Consider the following 17,918-nt stretch of genomic DNA (forward strand, 5'->3'; position numbering starts at 1 on the left):
CCTGAGGGATCATGACTAGAATTGTACACAGGGCAATAATTCTAGTATAGCCTGATATCATGGCTCTTGTATTCTATGCTTTGAATATTGAAACAAGCCATTTATCACCACCTAGATGCCACATGTCAGACTATATGTATAGTCCTGTTAGAGTATTATGTACACAGTACATCATGAACCACACCGTCACTTCAACAATTCATAACATATAGTTGAATCCCATTTATAGTGGTTGGCGGGGGGGAAGAGTGCAGAAAGAGCATTGACTGTGAAAGTCGGTTGTTTCCTTTTTGTTCCATTCAAGGAAACTTAAACTTTTCCAATCCTCCTTTATCAAGCTTGCTGACCAAAGGAGTGGCAACTGAGGAGAAAGAAGGGCTCTAAACCACCATACCAGATGCTTAAACCATGCGGCACTGATAAGTTTTAATGTTCCTTTATTATTCTGCATAGTAGGTTATCATTCTGTACTGACAACTAGCCAGAATCCTTTCACCTTTTATTCAAATCACTCTATCCAGTTTCTCTGTTGTAAGTTTGGTTCCAGAAGCACAAACATAGAATAGCAAGTCAACTCGTCAGTGATGTTGAATACAGCTTTGAATTCCACTCTACAGTTGTTGACAAGTTCATCTCTTTGATTAGGCGTTTGGTCAACTTGCAAGGTGGTTTTCCTTGGCATGGCTTCCATTATTTTTAGTTCAAACTCTGAAGCAGAAGGCATACTGTTGCGAGGAGAGCAAAGATAATATTGTTTGTCTCTAACAATCTCATCCAATATAATTTAAAATAATTTCCTATTCACAACATTAACATTATGCCGCAGTCATTGAGATTTTGTGATCCTTCCTGACAAGTCACTAAAAATGGAACCTGAATGCCCGGTCTGCTGCCTCTTTGCCAGCATTTGAATGATTTAATTAAATAATCCCTGTGCCTGTTTTTAGGCTTTGACAGCTTATATTACATTGCCCAGGGTTGACAAGGCTAATCCCAATTGATAGCAGCATATTTTGTTATTGTTTAGATCTTAATTCTAGGTTTAAAAAAAAAGACTTTGGCATTAAAAAACTACTTTTGCAGTCCATCTAGATGAGAATCACATGGACAATGAAAATATTTCTCTGAACCCATTCAAAGAAGGTAAGCTTTACTCATTTTTATTTTTAAACTTAAGACAAAGATTAATTTTTTTTTTAAATTGCAACTTTCATGTTATAGAAATAAAGTTTCAGCTTTGTCACATACCTTAAAGCATACAGTGAAATACATGGTTTGCAACAAATCTAATCAGTGAGGATTGAGTTGAACAGCCTGCAAGTGTCACCATGCTTTCAGCACCAACATACCATACCCTTAGCAATTTAAATTGGAATTTAATGACTCAATGTTTAGTTTGGTGATTGTAGTCCTACTCTGTTTAAGAAATGCGCAATTGTTGAAATTTAGAATGAAGTGAATTAACTATTTATATGTTATACATTGTTCCATACAATTGAAACTGCCCACAGTAAAAATTTAATACATTTTGTCAAACAGATGTGTAATTCAGCTGGCTAATTATCATAACATTCCACTCACAAGGTTGTATTGCTGCACGGTAAAATATTGTTTAATTCCTCAGTTTATTACAAGATTTAAAAAAAAGAGGAAGTCAGCAAGTGAAGTTAACTGGTTTACTGACCTCCCAGTAAATATGAGAGAAGAAATGGACACTCCATATCTGAGCTTTAGACTCATTTTCAGGTAATGAATTAGGCACATTAGGTCTTGTTCAAAATTAATTCCAGATGAAACATGCATCATCTTGTTAAATCTGTCTTCAGCGTATATCACAATCTCTTAAAGGCTTTGATGGACATAACTTCTGTGTTGTGCAACCTCCAGTTCATAAAAGTACAAAACTACAAACCCAAGTTTGAATTTATGAAATCTAGTTTTGAGTTCATGTTGGAAATAAAGTAAAAGACTAAATAGATTAGATTTTAAAAATTAAAACTATAAATGAATACAGGAATAGTAAACATAGGGACATTGGTGCTGTCCATAGTTTCCTGGAAATAGCAATGCATGTAGATAGGGTGAATACATATGCATGTTGCACAGAATATAACAGCTCAACTTTTATCTTGAGACTTTATAAAACACTAGCCAGACTGTACTTGGAGCATTGTATGTGGTTCTGGTTGCCACACTATAGGAAAGATATGACTGTGCAGGTGAGAGTGCACAGGAGATTCACCAATCTGTTGCCTGGATTGGAGAATGTGTTATGAGGAGAGTGGATAAATTGGAGTGCGTTTTCCCAGCAGCAAGTCATAGGTAGGTGAGGAAAAAGTCATAGATGGAGCTTTTACCCATGGTAGGAGTATCAGAAACAAGAGGGCATAGGCTGAAGGTATTTTCAAGCAGATTTGAGGGTAAAGATTTTTAAAAAATATACCGAGAACAGTTGATCTTGAAGTGGCGGTGGAATCAGATATAACTATCATGTCTAAGACATTTGGACAAGGCATAGAGGGATACGGACCCAATGCTGGCAGCTCCTGTGTTCTTTTGTCTTTTTTTGGTCCCCTCAAAATGATTCATCCCACACTCCAATTGGCACCCATTTGCCACATTTGTACCAACCTAAGCCATTCATAGATATCTTTCTGCAACCCAAGGTCTTCCTCCTATCCGCCATATTGTTAATTCTGGAATCATTCGCAAACCTCTTTAGTTGCAATCCCTGCCATAAATTTCCAAACCATTTGCAAATACCGTGAAAAAGCAGAAATCTGGCGAGCATCAGCCTTGACAACCATTACCTCCTGCTTTCTCCCACCAAGGCAATTTTGAATTCAATCTGCCAAATTACTTCAATAACATGGACCTATTTTCTTACTCTACTTGGGACATGAAACTTAGACAATGCCATCTATTATTAAATGTGCCATTAACTAACCTCTTAAAAAATTCATCTGTTAGACATGAGCATCCCTTCTCCCTATTGATATAAAAAGTAGATTCTTACAGCACAAGAATAAATTGCAGAATTTATACTACTAGAACCTGGCATCCTATTACACCATATCCCCAAGGGACTTTCTAATCCTAATCTATGATCAATCCCTATTTCTTGTTAAGGCTACACACACAAAGTGCTGGAGGAACTCAGCAGGCCAGGCAGCATCTATGGAAATGAATAAACAGCCGACATTTCAGGTGGAGACCCTTCTTCAAGACTGGAAATGGAGGAAGATGCCAGAATAAAAAGGTGGGATGGAAAGGAAGGAGTATAACTTGAAGGCGATAGGTGAAGCCAGGTGGGTAGGAAAGGTAAAGGGCTGAAGTGGAAGGAATCTGATAGGATAGGAGAGAGGACTATAGGAGAAAGGGAAGGAAGGAAGGGACCCAGGGGCAAGTGATAGGTAGGTGAGAAGGCCTGAATGGGGAATAGAAGAGGGGAGGGAAGGGGAAGAGAAATTAAAGCTTTTTTAAGCTAGAAGGAGAAATCAATATTCATGCCAGTGGGTTGGAAGGTACCCAAATGAAATGTAAGGTGTTACTCTTCCTCCTTGAGGGTGGTACAAGAGGTGGACCTGTACCTGTATGTCAGAACAAGAACAGGAATTAAAATGCCTGGCCATCGGGAAGTTCTGCTTTTGGCAGAAGGAGCAGAGGTGCTTGAGGAAGCAGTCTCCCAATTTACAACAGGTCTCACCAATGTCAAGGAGGCCACACTGGGAGCGCCAGACGTAATAGATGACCCCCAGCAGGACTGGGACCCTGAATGGAGTCAAGGGAGAAGGTGAATAAGGCCATAAGACATAGGAGCTGAATTAGGCCATTCAGCCCAGAGTCTGCTCTGCCAATCTATCAAGGTTGATCCCGAATCCCACTCGACCCCATACACTTGCCTTTTAGCCATATCCTTTGATGCCCTGATCGATCAGAAAATTATCAGCTTGTGCCTTAAATATACAGAGTCTGTAGTAAAGTGTTCCACAGATTCACGACCCCCTAGCTTAAAAAAAATTCCTCCCTACCTCTGTTCTAAAAGGTTGCTCCTCAATTTTGAGGCTGTGCCTTCTAGTTCAGGAAACATTCTCTCCACATCCACCCTTATCCAGTCCTCTTAACATTTGGTTGGTTCCAATGAGATCCCCACCCATTCTTCTAAATTCCAATCAGTAGAGGCCCAAAGCTGCCAAACACTCTTCGTGTTACCCCTTTATTCCAGAATCATCCTTGTGAACCTCCTCTGGATTCTCTCCAATGACAACACATCCTTTTTGAGAGGAGCCCAAAAACTGTTGACAGTAGTCCATGTGCAGGCTGACGGGTGTCTTATAAAGCCTCAGCATCATCTCCTTACTTTTATATTCTATTCCCCTTGAAATAAATGCCAACACTGCATTTGCAACCTTTACCACAGACTCAACCTGTGAATTAACCTTCTGGGAATCTTGCATGGGGACTCCCAAGTCCCTCTGCACCTCTGATGTTTGAACCTTCACCATTTAGATAATAGTCCGTACTATTGTTCCTTTTACCAAAATGCATTATCATACATTTCCCAACACTGTATTCCATCTGCCACTTTTTTGCCCATTTTTCCAATCTAAGCCCTGCTGCAATTGCATCACATCCTCAGCAGTACCTACACCTCCACCTGTCTTTGTATAATCCGCAAACTGCCTCAAGGCCATCAATGCCATTCTCGAAGTCACTGAGAAACAATGTGAAAAGTAGAAGTCCCAATACTGATCCTTAAGGAATACCACTAGTCAGCTAACCAGAAAAGGTCCTTTTATTCCTACTCACTGCCTCCTGAATGGTGTAGCACTTTGGTCACTTGCAGGAATAAGTGGCAAGAGGGAGATTAGTGGTAAGATCCTTTTGGGGATGGCAGAAGTTGCAAAGGATGGTGAGTTGGATATGGAAGCTCATGGGGTGGTTGGGAAGGACAAGTGGAACTCTTATCACTGTTAAGACGGCAGGAAGATGACATGAATATAGATGTTCGGGAAATGGGGGAGATGTGGATGAGAACCACATCAATAGTGAAGGAATGGGGGACATCACGTGATGACGTAGGATCGAGACGCTGGAACTCAGCCCTCCCGTAAAAAAGTTAATAAATTAATGTTTAAGTGAAGAAAAGTCAATCAATACTTTTTTAAGGTTACCCATAAACTACTCTGGATTGTTTTAAGCTATGCCTCATAAACAGAGGATGAAGAAAACTACTTCCGCGAAGACCGCTCAAGTTGGAACAGAATCAAGGCCCACTTCTACCGAAGAACCGCTGACTCAGGTACAACACACCACCGGTGAAACAGAACAGGAGACCGCAGCAGCATCAGCCATTTCTAAAGGAAAGGATCAACGAGAACTGCACATGCGTAAAGGAACGAGCATGCGCAAACGAGTGCAACCAGAACTACAAAACCCAGCAACGACTGAAACCGACAGTGAAAGTGAGTCTGAGAGAGAGTCGGACTCTCTGGAAAAATCAGACAAAGATGGAGATGAAAGTTCCTCTGAAAATACAAAAAAGACTTTGAGGCAAATAATGCATAAATTAAAAAAATTAAATGCATTAGAAGTAATTAAAGAAAAAATAACAAAAATGGAGGCTATGTTTGATAAAATGACAAAGAAACAGGAAAAAATGGAAAAGAAAATTACAGATTTGGAAGTCAAAGTGGAAGAAATGGATGGAAGAATGAAGAAGATGGAAGATGATAATGATGCCTGGACATCAGAAAGAAAACAACTCGTGGGAAAAATTGATAAGCTCGAAAATTTTAGTAGACGCAACAATATTAAAATTGTTGGACTTAAAGAAGGTACCGAAGGAGAAGACCCAATAAATTTTTTTCAAAAATGGATTCCTGAAAAATTGGAAATGGGAGAAGAAACTTCAATTGAGATTGAAAGGGTGCACAGAGCCTTAAGACCAAGAACTCAAGATGATCAAAATCCGCGATCAATTTTGATAAGATGTTTAAGATACCAGGATAAAGAAAAGATTTTGAAGGCGGCTGCCCAAGGTGCTAAAAGAAGAAAAGGTCCATTGATGATAGCAGAGAAACCAGTTCTTTTTTATCCTGATATAAGTTATAACCTTTTGAAGAGAAAGAAAGAATTCAATCCAGCTAAAAATGTTTTATGGAAAAAAGGTTCTAAGTTTTTAATGCGTCACCCAGCAACACTGATAATTTTTTTGGAGGAGGGAAAAAGATTTTTTCCTGATTATCGAGAAGCAGAGGTGTTCGCACAAAAACTCCCATCTCTTCGCTAATTAAACGTAGAGACTTCTAAATGTAATGGTTAAAGATGAAGACAGAGATAGCGAATGGAACTGATGGACATTTAAGGATGATACAAGGGAGAAAAGTAAAATTTTAGAAATAATAACTGAGAATAGTATGTTTTTATATATATACTTTTTATGTTGCAGGGGGGCTGGGGAGCTTTGGACCGGTTTCTGCGGGATTCACGTGTGTAATCATGGCGATTGCCATGACCCGTACAATAGAGGGGGGTAACGTTGTGCTTTTTTTCTTTCACAACATTAGTAGGGGGGTATTTTGTTTTTTTCTTTATTTTCTATTTTTCTTCTATTCTTTTGCCTGGATGATTGGTGGGGACACACATAGCAACATGGAGACTTCTAAAAAGATTTCCCAGGATACAATGAAAGTTGAAAGATTAGGTATTATTATAGATTGAAGTAACATAATTAAAAATAATGACTAATCTATTGAATTTTTTAAGTTTTAATGTTAATGGGCTTAATGGACCAATAAAAAAAAGAATTTTTACATATATTAAAAAAATGAAAATAGATATAGCTTTCTTACAAGAAACTCATTTAACGGATATAGAACATCAGAAATTAAAAAGAGACTGGGTTGGAAATGTTATTGCAGCTTCATTTAACTCAAAGGCGAGAGAAGTTGCAATTTTGGTTAATAAAAATTTACCAATTAAAATACAAAATGTATTAACTGATTCAGCAGGAAGATATTTAATTATACATTGTCAAATTTTTTCAGAACTATGGACTCTTATGAATATTTATGCACCAAATGAAAATGATGTAAAATTTATACAGGAGTTCTTTTTGAATTTGGCTAACGCACATGATAAAATATTAATAGGTGGAGATTTTAATTTTTGTTTAGATCCAGTTTTAGATAGATCAACAAAGGCTATTACAAAATCAAAAGTAGCAAAATTAACTCTATCATTGATGAAATATTTAAATTTGATTGATATATGCAGAAGAATCAATCCAAAAGAAAGGGATTATTCATTCTATTCAAATAGACATAAAACATACTCAAGGATAGATTTTTTCCTATTATCAACAAATACTCAAGATACAGTGAAAAATGTGGAATATAAAGCAAGAATATTGTCTGATCACTCTCCTTTAATAATGACAATGATAATGATAGATAAAGAGGAATCAATTTATAGATGGAGATTTAAATCAATTCTACTAAAACGTCAAGATTTTTGTGATTTTATGAAAAAGCAGATTCAGTTCTTTTTAGATACAAATTTACATTCAGTTGATGATAAATTTATATTGTGGGAAGCAATGAAAGCAAATTTGAGAGGCCAGATAATAAGTTATACTTCTAAAATTAAGAAGGAATATATGATAGAAATAGATCAATTGGAAAAAGAGATTATAAAATTAGAAAAAGAATCTCAAAGAAATATGACAGAAGAAAAATGAAGACAACTTATTAATAAGAAGTTAAAATATAATACTCTCCAGACATATCGAACAGAAAAAGCAATTATGAGAACTAAACAGAGATATTATGAACTAGGTGAAAGATCACATAAAGTTCTTGCATTGCAGTTAAAAACAGATCAGATTTCCAAAACAATAAATGCAATTCGAACAAAAGTGAATGAAATTACTTATAAGCCTCTAGAAATTAATGAGGCTTTTAAGAATTTTTATTCTGAGTTGTATAAATCAGAATCAAAGAATGATGATGTTAAGATAGAAGAATTTTTTTCACAAATAACTCTTCCAAAATTAAATACAGAAGAACAGAAGGGATTAGATACGCCTTTTACATTGAAGGAAGTTGAAGCAGCTTTGGGATCACTTCAAAGTAATAAATCTCCAGAAGATGGTTTTCCACCTGAATTTTACAAAACGTTTAAAGATTTATTACTTCCTCCTTTTATGGAGTTAATATATCAAGCGGAAAGAACGCATAAATTTCCAGAATCTTTTTCAACAGCTATTTTAATAGTATTGCCAAAAAAAGATAGAGACCTTTTAAAACCAGCATCATATAGACCTATTACTTTATTAAACACCGATTATAAAATAATAGCAAAAATCTTATCTAATAGATTATCTAAATGCTTACCAAAATTAGTGCATATGGATCAAACAGGATTTATCAAAAATAGACAATCGGCAGATAATGTAACCTGGTTATTTAGTATAATCCATTTAGCGCAAAAGAGGGAGGAAATGAGTGTGGCAGTTGCTTTAGATGCAGAAAAAGCATTTGATAGATTGGAATGGGATTTTTTATTTAAAGTATTGGAAAAATATGGATTAGGAACATCATTTATAAAATGGATTAAAACCTTAAATACTAATCCCAAAGCTAAAGTAGTGACAAATGATCAAATTTCAACATCATTTCAGTTAACAAGATCAACTAGGCAAGGTTGCCCATTGTCACCTGCTTTGTTTGTGTTGGCAATAGAACCACTAGCTGAATTAATTAGAATGGACCCAGATATTAAGGGTTTCAGAGTTAATCAGGAAGAATACAAGATTAACTTATTTGCTGATGATGTTCTACTTTATTAACAGATCCATTACATTCACTACACAAATTATCTTATAGATTAGAAGAATATGGGAAAATATCGGGTTATAAAATAAATTGGGATAAAAGTGAAATTTTACCTCTTACTAAAGGAGATTATAATCAATGTCGATTAATAACTCAATTTAGATGGCCAGCAAATGGTATAAAATATTTAGGTATGAGTTGATAATGACATAAAAAAAACTTATACAAATTAAATTATTTACCACTTTTGAAAAAAATTCAGGAAGATCTTGATAAATGGATGGCATTACCAATAACATTAGTAGGTAGAGTAAATACTATAAAAATGAATATATTCCCTAGACTACAATATTTATTTCAATCATTACCAATACAATTACCCCAGAAGTTTTTTCAAGAGTTAAACAAACATGTGAGGAAATTTCTCTGGAAAGGTAAGATGTCAAGAATATCGTTGGAAAAATTGACATGGAAATTTGATCTAGGAGGATTACAACTTCCAAATTTTAAGAATTATTATAAAGCAAATCAACTTAGATTTATTGCATCTTTTTTCGAGAAAGATAAACCGGCATGGGTTAGAATAGAACTAGATAAAATAGGAGAAAACGTACCAGAAGATTTTATATACAAATGGGAATCTAAATGGATACGGGAAAAGAAAGGATCTCCTATATTAAAACATTTGATTGATTTATGGAATAAGATAAATGTTGATGATGAGACAAAAAAATCTTTATTAGCAAAGAGATCTTTAATTCAAAATAGACATTCCTTTCACAATGGACAATCAACTTTTATATAATTGGATTCAAAAAGGGATTAAATATATAGGGAATTGTTTTGAAGGAGGTATATTGATGTCATTTGATCAATTAAAGAATAAATATAAAGTATCAAATAACACTTTATTTTGTTACTTTCAATTAAGGGCTTATTTAAGAGAAAAATTAGGTCAAACAATGTTATTGCCGAAACCTAATGAAATAGAAATTTTAATTCAAAAAGGAAATATTAAAAAATTTAAATCTTGTATGTATAATTTGATTCAAAAACAGGCAATTAAACAAGGAGTCCATAAGTCAAGACAAAAATGGGAAAGTGATTTGAATATTAAAATTGAAGAAACAAATTGGTCAAGACTATGGCTTAATAGTATGACAAACACAATAAATGTTCGGTTAAGATTAGTGCAGTATAATTTTCTACATCAATTATATATTACACCACAAAAAAATAAATAAATTAAATCCAAACTTATCGGATCAGTGTTTCCGATGTAACCAGGAAACTGGTACTTTTTTACATTCTACATGGTCTTGTTCTAAAATTCAACCTTTTTGGACAAATTTAAGACTTTTACTGGAACAAATTACAGGAACACAATTTCCTCATAATCCAATATTACTCTTATTAGGTGATATTGAAGGGATAGAACCAAAACTCAAACTAAATAAATACCAGAAAGAATTTATAAAAATTGCACTGGCAGTAGCCAAAAAAGCTATTGCAGTTACTTGGAAATCGGATACATATTTAAGTATAGACTCTTGGAAGAAAGAAATCTATGGTTGTATTCCATTAGAAAAAATTACTTATAATTTAAGAGATAAATATGAAACATTTCTGAAAATTTGGAGCCCTTATTTACAAAAGACAGGATTAAATCTATAGATGCTCTGAAGATGAAACAATTGGTTATTTGGGGAAAGAAATAAATATACATATTAAAGTTATTACGAATTCCATGGAGCATGTGGAGATCTTCCAACAACCAGGCAATCTTTCTTTCTTTCTTTTTTTCCTCTTTCTCTTTTTTTTCTATAGGGCAGTTAGGGGGGGGGGGTTAAGGGGAGGGGGGGAGGGTTATATACATTTTTTTTCATACTTCATTTTGTAACTACTTAAAAATGCAATAAAAAAAGTTTTCAAAAAAAGAATAGTGAAGGAATTAAACCCCATTCTCTGATTTCCGGGAAAGGAAAAAGGAAAGAACAGATGTGGCAGAGACCAAGGCACATCTGTATAAGGGGAATAGCATTTTTATAGGAGATAGAGGTAATAGTCAAGATAATTGTGGGAATTAGTGGGTTTATAAAAAAAAATCAGTTGGAAGTATGCCTTCAGGATAGAGACAGAGATCAAGAAAGGGGAGGGAGGTGTCAGAAATGGATCAAGCGAATTTAAGGGCAGGGTGGAAGTTGAAGGCAAAATTGATGAAACTGACACGCGCAGCATGAGAACACGAACCTGCACCAATGCAGTTGTCAATGCTGCACAAGAAGTGTTGAGAGTATTACCAGGGAAGGTTTCAAACAAGGACTGTTTTACATAGCCAACAAAGAGGCAGGCACACCTGGGGCGCATGGCTACACCTCCATTCTGGAGAAAGTGGCAGGACTCCAAGGAAAAATTGTTGAGGGAGAGGACTAGTTCTACCAGATGGAGGGTGGTGGTGGTTGGAGGGGAATTGGTTGATTCTTTTGTTAAGAAACGAGTGGAGAGCTTTGAGACCTTCTTGATGGGAGATATAAGTATATAAGGATTGAACATCCATGGTGAAAATGAGGCAGTCAGGGCCAGGGAATTGAAGGGCCCCAGTGTTTTCAGTAAAAACAGCCTGGTACAGAAACACGGATGCCCTTGAACAGAAAATCCTATAGAAAGTAGAGGACATAACTCAATCTATTATTGGTAAAGCTCTCCACACTACCGAGCACATTCTCATGAAACACTGTCGCAGGAAAGCAGCATCCATCATCAGGGACCTTCATCAGCCAGGGCACTACTCTTCTTGCTGCTGCCATCAGGGAGGAGCTACAGGAGCCTCCACCACCAAGTTCAGAAACAGTTACTACCCCTCAATCATCAGGCTTTTGAACTAAAGGGGATAACTTCACTTGCATGATCATTGAAATGTTCTCACAACCAATGGACTCACTTTCAAGGACTCTCCGTCTCATGTTCTCGATATTTATTGCTTATTTATTTACTATTTTAATTTCTTTCGTTTTGTATTTGCAGCTTGTTGACTTTTGCACACTGATTGAATGCCCAACTTTTAACTGATTGTTATGGTTATTATTCTATAGACTTATTGAGTATGCCCACAAGAAAACGAATCATAGGATTGTGTATCATGACATTTATGTTCTTTGATAATCAATTTACTTTGAACTTTGATACTTACAAAGAATATTCCTCTCTTAGCCGTCTGCGATACTGCTTCTTTGGCTTCATTGTGTGGAAATATGGTAGTTTAATCACATCAGGCCACACTGCTGGACACGGGCTACCACAGATTCGACTGTCAGACAAACAAGTTGTTGGATGAACCATAATTTCTTTTCAGTACATTATGACATTACCAAAATACTACTGTTGCTTGAACATGCATTAACTCCATTACCAAACCCATCAGTGTATGCCAGCTAATGCCAGAGAGCTTGACCTAATAGATGCCACCTTGAAAAATGCAGGCTATTAAACCTAACATGTCCAAATAACTTTGACTTTATCCCACAACAGAGAACAAACCAGGATATTGTTTCCTCTGATGAAGGGGCTCAGACCAGATTGCTCTCCACAGATGCCGCCAGACCTTTCAGGCTTTCTTTCAGAATTTTAGAATTTGCAGACATTTTCATTTCCTGTTGCCTTTTCCAATTATTATGTAAGCAGACAAGAGCACAAGAAACTGCAAAGTGCAACAGACTCAGCCCAAATCATCACTATGACCACTTGGCACTACAGTGGACTTTTTTCCTGTTTTGTATTCTGTCTTGTTTAACTTGTATAACTTATGTCTTATGCATGTTCAGTTATCTATTGCCAGGTGCTCATGATGCAACTGTAAGCAGCTGTATATACATGTACTTCTGGATAAGACAGTGAGCTCGACTTTGACTTCGCAAGGCAAGTGAATGATTATGCCTGATACACATCAGTTTCCCCCCCACCCCAGCAATATTGATCAATTATTATTCTGGAATCCTCCTCCCCTTAAAACCCTGATGAAATATAAGGGCAAGAAATACTCTGGTACAGAAGAGATGGCTTATACTTTTTAAATCAGTACTGTTTAGAAAGTCATACTTTTTTTTCTAGAAAGTTATTTACAATTTACTTAAAGCAGCACTGACCAAAGGCTACCTTGTGGTAGCTAAAAGTATCTTGTTTATAGCCAGCTATTAGACAAGAGTGCACTAAAGGACTTAAGCATCACATGTTGCTGGATTACTCCAGTACCAATGTCCTTGACTGACATTGGCACCAGTTTTACATGGAAGTGCTAAGATGCTGGAACTCTCAGTTAAGAGTGCTGCATTATGCAACTTTCAATAATAAACTCCCAGCCTTGATTTCACAGCAGCTTCCTGTATGAACCCAGGATATGCCTTTTCACCCCTTTCCTTCCAGAGAACCAAGCAGAGATCAGGCTATTCACTTGAATTCCCAGGGAAACAAACTGGTTCTGTTTAGACATCCTTAAGTCTAGTTTGTCCATAATGCAGAAAGTTCACAAGGATCACTCAATATGGTCCACAGTATTGCAACAAATGGCATCAAAAACACTACGTCGCCACCAGTTAACTCAACTTGCACTCACTTATCAATTGCACATTATTATGGAGAGGAGGACAGCATAGCCCTTGTCACCACTGTTCTAAACTTGGAATAAAGAAAACACTTTTTTTCTTGCAGGAATTGACTCATAGGATGAAGATATTGACAAATTGCTAACCTTACGGATGTTTAATTTCTTCATTTCCATAATGAATCATCAATCACAGTACAATAACATATTAATAACCAATTGAATCTAGACTTTAAAGGCCAATAATACAGATTTAGTAAAGTAACTGACCAATAATAAGTGTCACCCTACAATGCTTCATTAGCATATTTATGTTGTCCTGGAATGCTAAATGGCATGCTGTGTCAGGGAAAGCTATGCTCTTCAAAGACATCTCTTGCCAGGGTTGACTACACGGCATCTGCCAATTATCTTTGTCTTGAGTATCTTCATGATTATGTGGATTATGATCACCTTCATGACCATTCATCTTAACCCTCGTCTTGCTGTAAAAACAATACTGATAAGAAACAATAACTGAAAGTGTAGGGTGCTGCCATGCATAGGAATGAATGTGTGCACATACACTGGATTTTTGATTTTAATATTATGGGAGCTTGTATGCATTACAAGTGCACATAAATCCAGCTTTGAATAGACCGAACTTTATGATCACAATGTGGTCTCCTCTACACTGAAGAAACCAAACACCTGGGTGACAGATCAAATCACTGCCTGATCTACTGAGTATTTTCGGCATTCTCTTCATAGTTCAGCTTCAACCCTATTCTGCATTTCACAGCTTTATCACATTGCTGTGTTTGTTCTCTCTTGGTGCTCATTGACCTATTGATCAATCAGAAACCAAACTCTGAACAACTTCTACCCATTTCACACAGCTTTCCTCCCCCACCTTTTCTGAAAAAATACTATCTTTCTCTGTTCCTCACTTCCTCTGTTCTGCTTAAGACTTCTTAATTATTAAATCATTACTCTTTCCATATATACAGATTTTTTAAAATAACATGTTGTCTGACTGCTTTATAGAACAACTTCCACTTAGCTGAAAAGAGCGAGTCCTAATGAAGGGTCTCAGCCGAACATTGACTGTTTATTCCTCTCCAGAACATTTGTGTGCACTGCCTGAGTATCTAGCTGTCTGTCACTTTAATTCTTCAAATCCCATTCTGATCTTCCAACCCTCTGCCCAACAAAACCCAATGCAAGTTTGATGAACATCGTCCAGATAGGCATGTTGGAGTCCTCAGAATTTGAGACTGCCATTCATTTCCTAAAAGACCACCTGACATCAGTGGTGATTAAACAGGCCCTCACCACCATAACCTGTGTCAGTACATTTTAGTCCCCACATCATCACGTACATTTAGTTATAGAGCACTACAGCACAGGAACAGAGTCTTCGACCCATCTGGTGCATACCTAATGGTTTTTCAGTATATTCTCATTGACCCACACCTGCACCACAGTGCTCCATACTCTTCCCATCCATATGCTTATTCCACCTTCTCCTAAATGTTGCAATCAAACCCACATCCACCACTTCTGCTGGCAGCTCGTTCCATACACAGCACCGAGTGAAGCTCCCCCTTAAACATTTCACCTCTCACACTTAAACTATGACCTCCAGACCTCTAGTTGTAGTTTCACCTAAGCTCAGAGGAAAGAGCCTCCTTACATTTATCCCTCAATTTTATGTACTTTATCAAACCTCTCCTCATTGTCCAACACACTAGGGAATAAAAGTCTTACCTATTCAACCTTTCCCTATAATTCATGTCCTCAAGTCCTGGCAACATCTTTGAAAATTGTCTCTGTATTTTCTTTTATTTGCTTCATTCTTCGCTCTTCTTTGCAACTTCTGACTACACAATTTAAAATTCGATTTTTCTTTTTCCTTAGTTCTGATTTGAAATACTGGCATTCACTACTGATGCTGCTCAACTTGCTGAGCATATAACCAAATAACAATCACAGCACGGAAACAGGCCATCTCGGCCCTCCTAGTCCGTGCCGAACTCTTAATCTCACCTAGTCCCACCTACCCGCACTCAGCCCATAACCCTCCACTCCTTTCCTGTCCATATACCTATCCAATTTTACCTTAAATGACACAACTGAACTGGCCTCTACTACTTTTACAGGAAGCTCATTCCACACAGCTATCACTCTCTGAGTAAAGAAATACCCCCACGTGTTTCCCTTAAACTTCTGCCCCCTAACTCTCAAATCATGTCCTCTTGTTTGAATCTCCCCTACTCTCAATGGAAACAGCCTATTCATATCAACTCTATCTATCCCTCTCAAAATTTTAAATACCTCGATCAAATCCCCCCTCAACCTTCTAGGCTCCAATGAGTAGAGACCTAACTCATTCAACCTTTCTCTGTAACTTAAGTGCTGAAACCCAGGTAACATCCTAGTAAATCGTCTCTGCACTCTCTCTAATTTGTTGATATCTATGAGCAGAATGGGTTCTATTTCAACATTAAGAGAAATTTGGATAGGTACAAGGATAGGAGGAGTACAGGTCAAAAGGGACTGGGCTGAAGGCTTGTTTCTGTGCTGTAATACTCTACGGGTGCCAAAACTTTCTGCTTCAGAGACTGTGTACACTACACCACTCACATAAAATTAACAAGGTGATAATTTCACAAATCTTGTTATTGTAAGCTGAGATTAATACAGCAAAGAGGGAACAGTATGAAGAACCACTCTTTGCAAACCATCCAGTCCATAGATTAACAAACCAGAAAACACATATAAAAGAAATAAATTCACATATGTCTCTCAGAGTATTGTGAGCAGTTTTGGGCCCCTTAAGAGATGTAAGAGAAAGGATGTACTGGCATTGAGAGGATCCAGAGAATGATTCATGACTGAAAGGGTTAGCATAAGAAGCGTTTGATGGCTTTTGGCCTGTACTCCCTCGAGTTTAGAAGAATGAGGAGGGAATCTCATTGAAACCTACCGAATATTGAAAGGCCTCGACAGAGTGGACATAAGAGAGGATATCCCTAATAGTGGGTGAGTCTAGGACCAGAGGGAACAGCCCCAGAATAGAAGGATGTCTACTTATAACAGAAACAAGGAGCAATATCTTTAGCCAGAGAGTGGTGAGTTTATGGAATTCATTGCTACAGACGGCTGTGGAAGTTAATTCAATGAGTACATCTAAAATAGTGATTGATAGGTTCTTGATCAGTAAGGGGATTAAACGCTACAGGGAGGAAGCAGGAGAATAGGGTTGAGGGAGATAATAGATCAATGATGGAATGGCAGCACAGACTCAATGGGCCAAGTGGCTTAAATCTGTTCACTTGTCTTATGGCTCAACTATCAGGTGGCAATCAATAGCCTAACTCATTATGAATGTCATTACTGCAAATCATTTCCTGAATTTCCTCTATTTTATTACATTTTAGGAATTATTTCATAGGATATTAACAGCACAGTTTGTATATCATAACATAGACTTTAATTTTAGCATAGTTTAACATCAACACCTACCTGATCAATTCCAACTGAGCAAGTTCTTGATTTGCTTGAAAGATGGGCTTCTTTGTAAACAACTCACCCAGAATACACCTGTATAACATAAATTTTAAAAATCTTCAGGCTAATGTTTAATTATGTGATAACAAAATACTTCCGTATTTCAGGGGCAGCATGCTAAAGCGTAGCAGTTCGCATAACACTATTATAGTGCCAGCAACTCAGATTCAATTCTACAGTTGTAAGAAATTTCTACGTTCTCCCCATGACCACGTGGATCTATTCCAGGTGCTCTGGTTTCCTCCCACATCCCAAAGACTTATGAGTTAGTAGATTAATTGGTCACTTGGGAGTAATTGGGTGGCTCAGGCTTATTAGGCCAAAACGACGTTACCATGGTGCATATCAAATAAAATAAATTATTTTCTATGATTTTCCTGGCAGTCTTCAACGAGTAACCTACCCACAACTCCATACATCTATAGCGGGTGTATATCGTTCTTCTCCAAGCAAGAGTTCCGGTGGCCGATACCAGAGCGTAATGACTTTATTTGTGTAAGGCCGACTGAAATAATAAACAGAGAATTAAACACCAGAACCTCCAAAACCCAAGGTAAACAAAATAAATGAAGGCTGTGGTGATGGAAATACACCTAATAGCAAATAAAGCTTTCCACCTCCATCCAGTGCCAAGTGCATTAATGAACATTTGCCAGGACCTCTAACACAACACCCACACAATCTGCATCCTTTACATTTCTGATATAGTTAGAATTGCTGCATGCAGTAATTTACACACTACAGTGAAATTTAGATTCAGCATATGCCAAGCTTGATTATACCATCCTATGGAACCCAACTACAACTTTTTTTAAAAAATCTAGTCTGTGCGGACTGGAATGTCAAGTTTAAAGTAAATTGCTCAGACTACAATGAATATTCCTCCCCAAAAGTGAGGTACTAGGCAAGGCATATACTGGTGCTCACAGCTC

General features: G+C 37.0%; 1 protein-coding gene across 2 annotated transcripts in view; it reads right to left on the reverse strand.

Annotated features, from left to right (window-relative positions):
• cdk13 (cyclin dependent kinase 13) overlaps nt 1–17,918 on the reverse strand; it is a 148,543-nt gene that overhangs the window by 60,294 nt on the left and 70,331 nt on the right. For both annotated transcript variants that reach the window (XM_059984480.1, XM_059984471.1), the window contains exons 8-10: nt 17,390–17,491; nt 16,942–17,019; nt 12,028–12,144 (exon numbers count right to left, since the gene is read on the reverse strand). In XM_059984480.1, the coding sequence (XP_059840463.1) occupies nt 12,028–12,144; nt 16,942–17,019; nt 17,390–17,491 (297 nt within the window). The remainder of the gene's footprint in view (nt 1–12,027; nt 12,145–16,941; nt 17,020–17,389; nt 17,492–17,918) is intronic.

The sequence above is a fragment of the Hypanus sabinus genome, chromosome 1 (assembly GCF_030144855.1).
Source record: "Hypanus sabinus isolate sHypSab1 chromosome 1, sHypSab1.hap1, whole genome shotgun sequence".
In the NCBI taxonomy this organism is placed as follows: domain Eukaryota; kingdom Metazoa; phylum Chordata; class Chondrichthyes; order Myliobatiformes; family Dasyatidae; genus Hypanus; species Hypanus sabinus.